This window comes from Styela clava, chromosome 9, assembly GCF_964204865.1.
Source record: "Styela clava chromosome 9, kaStyClav1.hap1.2, whole genome shotgun sequence".
NCBI lineage: Eukaryota > Metazoa > Chordata > Ascidiacea > Stolidobranchia > Styelidae > Styela > Styela clava.
In genome coordinates this window covers 8,095,488-8,103,506 of record NC_135258.1, presented here as the reverse complement: position 1 = coordinate 8,103,506, position 8,019 = coordinate 8,095,488, and the positions used below count along the sequence as shown (strand labels likewise).

The window sequence follows — 8,019 nt, the reverse complement described above, 5'->3', positions numbered from 1 at the left end:
AAATTACAGGATGTACAAACTACCATTATAATATGTTTTACGCACAGTTTCATGGTCTGATTTTTTTTGTACAGCTTTCTGCATGTATTGAGCGTAAGATTCGAGCAAATTTGCGCAGTCCATAAGGTAAAAATATTGCCATAAAAAGACTCATCTATAATGATTTCATCTAATTTATATGGCATCACTACTATATTTGTCTAAACAGGCGCGACTAAACTTCAGCTAATAAACATTCCTTGACTATCATTATTTGTCTACATTCTAGCAAAATAATGTTTCCGAAAAGCTCAAACAATATCTGTCGGAGAAAAATCTCGAGAAAGATTCGTTTGTTCTGCTAAAGATCATACATTTCTAAAGGCTGTGTATTCTACAAATAGAATTGTGCTGTTGAGTAAAATTATTTACAGTAGATTTGGTTCGTTTGATATATCTGATTTCCACGCCAGTGTAATACTCTACAGTTATTAAAGCATTGCAGAAAGAGTACTAGCCATGGTAACAGTTCGTATTTAGTGTGATAAAGAAGTAAGTATGAGGATAAACCTCACAAAAAAAATTAAGAAAAAGAAATAAGAATGATTCTGGAAGAAGTAATAATGTGTTGGTATTATTTGCTGATTGAAAATATCGCGGAGTAAATTCCACCAAAAGTTGGTAACAAATCTGACACGTAATAATTTACAACAAAAAATAACTTGCACGCAGATCTACATCGAAACAGCATCACTTATCATGATATTCCCAGTCGTAATTAGTTTATCTTAGAAGAACTGCGACATTTTACTCGGTTTATATAGTTTATGGCTCATAAGCCGCAAGAGAAAAAGTATCATTCCAGTATAAGCAGAGATAGTTATTCACAATCACTGGTTGTTCTGAAAGTTTGTACTGTCAATACACCAGTATCTTATATAACTCGGAAATTGGGGACGCCACAATACAGTCTTCTAGGCCAACCGCTTCGGGCGGATGAGTCTACAAGCAATCAGTGAAGGATATAAAATGTCCACTTCTATAACGTTCTTAGTATTTGTTACAAAAGTTCGACATAATTACTGGGGAAAAAACCCATCCGTCCTAGACATGTCCCATGCCACCAGCTCCCGTCTGTTTTTGCTGGGTCAATGTTTGTAATAATATCACCTTTTTCCAGTGTAATATCGTCTTGATGTACTGCAAAATAAGATATTTTAAATTGACCAAACTTCTAATAAGTTGATTTTAAGGCTTGGAGTATTAGTGTTTATTTTACGTTTTATTGAATGTATTGATATCTACACATATAAACCACACAAAATAAATCGCTTACCAGCCGTAAAATCATATAGAGCTCTGGCCGTGAGTTCTTTTCTGGTTCCGTCACTGCCTAATTGGGTTGGAGGAAGTGGTAGATTATTTGAATCTGAAAACATTAAATGTTTTTACGGTTGTGAGTCATTCTCAACAATAGTTTAAGTTTCATCATTTATTGTTTTCATTTCCCAACGGCCTCCCTCTTTGTCAGATGTAACTTTGCTTAAACCTGATACGATAACAGTTCACAACAAAAAACAAATTGCACGCACGCATCGAAACTGCAGCAATCACTTATCATGATATTCCCAGCCGTAATTAGTTTCACTCGGTTCAATTTTCGAGATAGCTTTTTATTTTAATTGTAAAAAATATTCACCTTGTAAGCATTCAGATTCATGGTCTTGTTTCAAAGCCTTTAATATGTATTTTAAGATACGATCGTCTTCAAGATAGTTTTTGAGGCCACGAGCGTGATGCTTCGTATGAAACGAAATTCTCTTTATCAGTGTTCCGTCTTTTTCTCTTAAAATCTCTTCAATTTTTCCAGCTGCAGTTGTTTCATCTTCAGTCAGTCGAATATTTTCAACAATCTTGAAATACAAAGATGCGCTACCGTAATTCGATAACAATGTAAATGGATGCTTACCCCGGGTGGAATATATTTGAAATAACATTTCTTTTTTACCCGTAACAAATCCGTTTGTGAAAAGTAGATCTGGAGCCATACAATTTTATCAATGTATTTAATTTAATGATGTCTTTTGAAAAGTCTTTTTAAGAGGTAACTCAAAGAGTGGTCATAAAAGTGCACGACATGGAAGTTTAAGTTTGTCTATTTATACATTCTTAACAGATAGACTCTATAATAATTGTGGGTGACCAAGTAACAAATTAATAGTTAAGTTGATCAATGAGACAAATGCATTATAGAAGGCAGTCGATTGAAATATTTGAAAATATGTACCTGTGCTCGATCCTGGGTGATTGGGGGCCATCCGTGTAAGTTAAAAATTGCCAAATTGTTCAACGCTTTGATTCGTAACTCTTTTGGTGTTACTTCTTTAATTTTGCATTCGTCGAGTGCCAATTTCACGATCTCTGCGCCATCTCCGTATGCGAAAATTATTCCAGTTATTTCCCCATAACTGCTGCTCATTTCTGATAGTATATTCTGCAATTTTAAAATATCCTGGGATTCAGGAGGAGACGAATAGCCTGTGTATGTCACAATATGTATCTTGGCTTCATATTCTGGTGTACAGTTTGCATTGCTGTCATAGAGGCGTGAAATAAGATTTTGAAACATTCTGGCAAGTCGCAATTCCGAATATCCATATGTACCGACGATTGCCACCAAAAATTCTTTACTTAACAGAGAAACTGAACTTGTATACTCTGAAGAAAAGAAAATATCGAGGTTATGATTTGAACTGTGAAATTGTATTTGATGTAGGTATTATAGATGTATTCAAGTCGTTTCCCTGGTTATACCGTTTTGATTTTGATTCAATCTGGTTAACAATATACGTCCTCATCGATCCATAGTGCATTTTACTGACAACCGTTAATTATTAACTTTATAGCGAATTCAAAATCAAAATTAATAAAATATTATATCAAGGCACTCAATAAAATGTGCGACCACCATCTAACTTCCGTGGCCCTAAAATGCTCATACCAGGCTTAAAGTATTTTAGAAGCCAGGCGAACTCCAAAAAAAATGACAAGGTATAAGATGAAGAGTGAAATATTTTCAAGTATATACGGAAACAAACCAATAGCAACCTGTTGTTGAAGGTATCTTAATATATTTCTATCAGATTTCTAAAGTATATAATATTTTCTGTATATACATACCTGCCTCTACATTATTTTGTTGAGTTACAGTTGGAACGTTTTGAATTGTCTGAGGAGCGTCTATTACTTTCGGTTTTGTTTCAACTGTTTGTTCAGCAGGTTTGGATTCATCACCGTCTAAAATTTGAATAGAAGAAAAAGCGGCGTTATGGCGCTCCAAGAGTGTATGTACTAATGTGGATGCAGTAAGGCAAAGTATCCCAAGGGAAAATGCCCTGATACGTATACTACGGGATCATTGAAAAACAAACAATATCGGAGAAACAAAATTTAATTAAGTTATACAAAGCATACTAAAGGGTTAGGTATTATCGTGTCAAGAATATTATTTATTTTTCTATTCTATGAGATCACACTTTAAGTTATGTTTAGAACCTACCCTGATTATTTCCCGATAATGTTTGTGGTTCCACTTCGATAGAATTCAGATAAAGATTATCTTGGAATGGGTAATTAGTTATATTGTTTCGTGGGGATGCTGAAAGAAAAAAAACTTCATATATTCTGGGGGGGGGGGGGCTATAAGTGAAATATCTAGAGTATATTGGCTACTTTTTATGATGGATGGGGTGTTTCATAACTTTAGTATGAACACGTCTAATAGTTGCAAAAATTTGTGGAATAATAAAGTTTCATTCAGTAAATCTTAAATACAAGACACACAAGCATGAGAGGTGAGAGCCAAATTCTAACGTAACATCAATTAAGAATTGAATAACGAATAAACATAAAATTTGTATAACCAACTGTTCTAGCAGTCCATTCAAATAGGTTTTAATTACGCTATACGCCAAGGGTTCTCAAACGTTCGGTGTTACGATGCCCGTGAAGATGTTGACTCTTATTTATGGAGCCCCACAATGAATTTTTAAACTTAAAAACTGGTCAAACTAACATTACTTTAATCAATGACTCGGATGTATTTGCTGCTTTGTTCTTGGAAAATATTCATATTTTAAATAAGAAAACGAATAGATCACGAATTCCCTTAGGATTCTCTCGCGGAGCCGTGTGGAGCACCTTTGCTATACGCTATTCCATTTTGTTAGTAATTCAAAACCATAGACGCAAATGTAAATTTCACGAAACGCGAGCAAATATATATATTTACTTTTCCATTTTGGAACAATTTCAAGGTCGTTGTGGTTGCATACAGTCTTGATTGCTTTTGCCAACTCTTTGATTGAGAAACCCAGTGCCGTGACTTGTTCCGGCTTGTCTATAAATAGAATTAATATTAATATAAATCACAATTACTTTCAATAAAATTTAATCTATTCATTTCCAAAATTGATATAACATTTATTTGAAATTCTATTTTGTAAGCAATTTAAGCAATCTTTAGCCTGTATTGCAAGGAACGAACCACAGAAATTTATTTGACACTTAACCGTAAATAAAAAGATATATCAATATTCACCCAAAATTGTATTTAATGCCATTTAACATATTTGCAACTGAAACTATAAATCTTATTTTTTTTTAAAATGGTGGCGTATTCATCTGACGATCATGGCACCATTGACAGTGGTTTTCCGTCACATCAGTGGCTTTTAATTATATTTTTGAAATGAAACCTCTATCAATCTGATATCAAACAGTGTAAAAGTAAGGTAAAAACGGAATGCGTTCATATTGTCAGTAATTCCCAAAGATGCGATAGCCCATGTTCGTTTTAATTAAGACAATCTTACAAGAAAAATTTTAATCACCATTAGTAAATGTCCTCAATTCTGTCTCATCACTATCTGTTATAAGAGTGAGAGCACTTTCTACAACATCACATATTTGAGACTCTGTGACTCTGTTTCTCGATGAACCTATAAAATAGCATAATACATTAAAATGTAGGGTTTGATGAAAATATACTATACATTTTTCGTTGTTTCCTTTGGTTTATTACGTTTAATTGAAGTTGTTAACACGTGTTCGAATGTAAATTTTGTACTGTTAGTGTGGCTCATAAATAGAAGTATACATTTGATATAAACGGTGCAAAATCATTTTTTGTTTGAACAGTTCAGCTCACTATTATCGACACTAAGTAGACTTGGTCATTATTCAAATATTGTGATAGCGCAAATATTTTAGTTGAAGGCGTAGGCGTCGCGCTGCATTCCAAAGCGAAGATTATACATTTCTATACGTTGTGTGCAGTACAACGTTGTGTATTCTACATTCTGTTACGTTATCCTATGTGTAACTGAGATTTATTAAACATTTCAAAGCCCTAAATTACTGTGCTTACTTATTTGGTGAAATACACTATGCTCCATAACTTCCCTTGTAGATGGACGTTTGCTTGGTTCCCGTTCCAACATTGATTTCAATAACTGGTTTGCCTCAACCGAATTTTGAATCAACATTTGACTGAGATTAAGATTAATTCCGTGTTTTATATAATGATTCCACGAATCTGGATCATTGCCAAACGCATGTTTCCCGTAGCTCCACAAATAAAAGAGATTTAGAGCCAAAGAATACGTATCTGAAATCATCGGATCATGGGGTTCATGTAGCAATACCTCAGGAGCACGCCATCCATCTGTACCAGGTCGAAGTATGCTAGGAGCTGCAAATTCTTGTCCAGGCATCACTTGCTTAGACATGCCGAAATCGCATATTTTTACGACACTTGAGTTTTCAGTAAGCAGCAAATTTGATGGTTTCAAATCTCTGCTGGCTATGCCATGTTTGTGTAAAAAATCAACGCCAGAGGTAACTTGGTACCCAAACGATAAATATTTATCTGGATCGTATGGAACACAAGCTAGGAGTTGAGAAGAAACATATTCATGCATATTTGTGTCGCATTTCTCAAAGGCAATGTAGATCGATTGCTGACCGCGATAACTAAATGTGTCGGCAAATAGTGGTTTCACTATGTTTTTATGATATGGGATTTTCATGACCAGGCTCGCTTCTCGTTTTGATCTTTCATTGTTTGAATCAATTTTGACAACTACTTCATTATTTGCGACAAATTTGCTACTTAACTTTCCGCGGAAGACTCGAGATTCTGCGTTTATGGGGTCATTTTCAGAGACTTCTAGAATTGGTCGTAACGTAAACGTTCCTGAAAACCAAATAAACAAAAAGTGATTTTACAGTTACATGAAAGAATGAAATTTGACCCTTATTTTGACCAATCAAGCTTGTTTTACATTCATTATGCATTCCGTGCACAAATTTACTGTTTCACTGTAAGCTAATTGCTATTTTTACTTTGAAAAGCAACTACGGAATGAGTTATTCTCTAAATATAAATACATTGCACAAAATTTATAGTAAAATAAAACATTGTTTTGATATAATTTCCTGCTCTATATCGAAGAGAAACAGAAAATTGTTATCAGCGTTTGATATGTTTTTTCAATGGCGGTATGCACAAAACAATGCACCACAAAGATAAGAATCAGTTTGGTTAGTTTGTATAGAAAAAATGATTGATTACTGAGACCTCGAGTAGAATTAACCAAATATCTAATTTAAATATATCTTGTTATAGTATATATGTAATATCATATCTTGTATGCGGCACATAGTGGCACGCAATACAAATTTTTCAGTTGGATCCCTGAAATAATCCTTAGTCAAAATTTGAATATATATACTAACGACAGCGCTGCATGTAATTAACTTACCCGTCTCAGTTACTTTGAAACTGTCGTGATCCATTTTACGACGAACAGTGGTGTGAAAATACGTTTTGTTAACTGTCTTATACTGATTACCCAGAATCGGATGGTTTAATGTTCCTCCGCTGATTTCTTGAATATGAGTCACTGATAAAAATATAGGACTGAAATTTATACTTTTCATAGTTTGAAAGTTGCTCCAGAAGTATGTGTACCAATATAAAGATAACTAATTTTGTTCGTCGTTTTTACGTCAAGTTGTGCAAAGAGACTGAAATCTACGGGCCGTGGGATATTCACATGGCTAACACAGATAGTCCCCGAATTCAAAATAGAACTAAAATAAAAATCGGAATAAAATCATGGCCTAACCCAAACCTGGTACACATACTTCGGGAGTACCCAAAGGATATAAAACTTATGTCACCAAGGATTGTTTTATAGTTTTTAGAAACTGCTATAACTGAAAATTAGATAGTAATTGAATAATCATGAAATAAATGAGATAAAATACATGATAATATTAACAACGTTAAGGTTTAGGTTTCCTTTGTTTACCTCCGCGTGAAATTGACCAATCATGATTGCAAGACTTACCAGCACCTGCTTCATGTTCTTCGTTTTCGTCACTAACAGGATCTGTAAAAAAAGATTAAAATCACTATATATAACCAAGATATTGAAAAAATTATTCTGATTTTTAGGGCAGAAATTAAATTTTGGAGGAATTTTATAAATCTGTGCTTGTTATATCCTGTTATATTGTTGATGTCATTTGATGCATAAATAAGTGAAATAAGCATTGTTTTTCTTCTATAAGGTTGAATTTTGAATAATCACTAGGTGACGCTTCTTACCTCAATTGTTCCTTACAACATTACTTATAGTTGCAATCATAATCCAGTCGTTAAACAAATATTCAATTGAGATAGTTTGCACTTTTTACTTGTTTAAGTCCTTGCTCATTGCTATCGGCGGAAAAATCCAATTTTTATTTTATAAAATACATGAAGTGTTGCATCCCACATTGTCGTAATATACAATACATACCAAATTTAGGAAAAGACAAATTTTGCGAAAATAACAGCAGAAAATATTGAGTAAAGAAGAAAGAATAATCTCGAATACATGCCTTCGTTCGTGCTCATCTTGTGCTGCGGATTCTTCGTATTTTTTTTAGTGGGTATTTTTATTCTGAAGAACTAATTTAACATTTGCTGAA

The 8,019-nt window shown here is 33.7% G+C and overlaps 1 protein-coding gene across 3 annotated transcripts; it reads right to left on the bottom strand.

Annotated features, from left to right (window-relative positions):
- Positions 1-426: 426 nt before the first annotated feature.
- LOC120339465 (uncharacterized) lies at positions 427-8,019 on the bottom strand. Of its 3 annotated transcripts, none has more exons than XM_039407594.2 (12): positions 7,930-8,019; positions 7,395-7,436; positions 6,804-6,944; positions 5,408-6,235; positions 4,872-4,979; positions 4,271-4,378; positions 3,539-3,637; positions 3,160-3,276; positions 2,267-2,697; positions 1,679-1,892; positions 1,316-1,408; positions 427-1,179 (listed from the first exon to the last, which is right to left on the bottom strand). In XM_039407594.2, exons 1-12 carry the CDS (start codon positions 7,943-7,945, stop codon positions 1,040-1,042), a joined length of 2,337 nt encoding a protein of 778 aa, XP_039263528.2. In that variant the 5' UTR covers positions 7,946-8,019; the 3' UTR covers positions 427-1,039. The 3 variants fall into 3 exon arrangements, with proteins under 3 accessions (XP_039263528.2, XP_077972520.1, XP_039263529.2); XM_078116394.1 differs by lacking the exon at positions 7,930-8,019 and adding an exon at positions 7,655-7,747; XM_039407595.2 differs by lacking the exon at positions 3,539-3,637.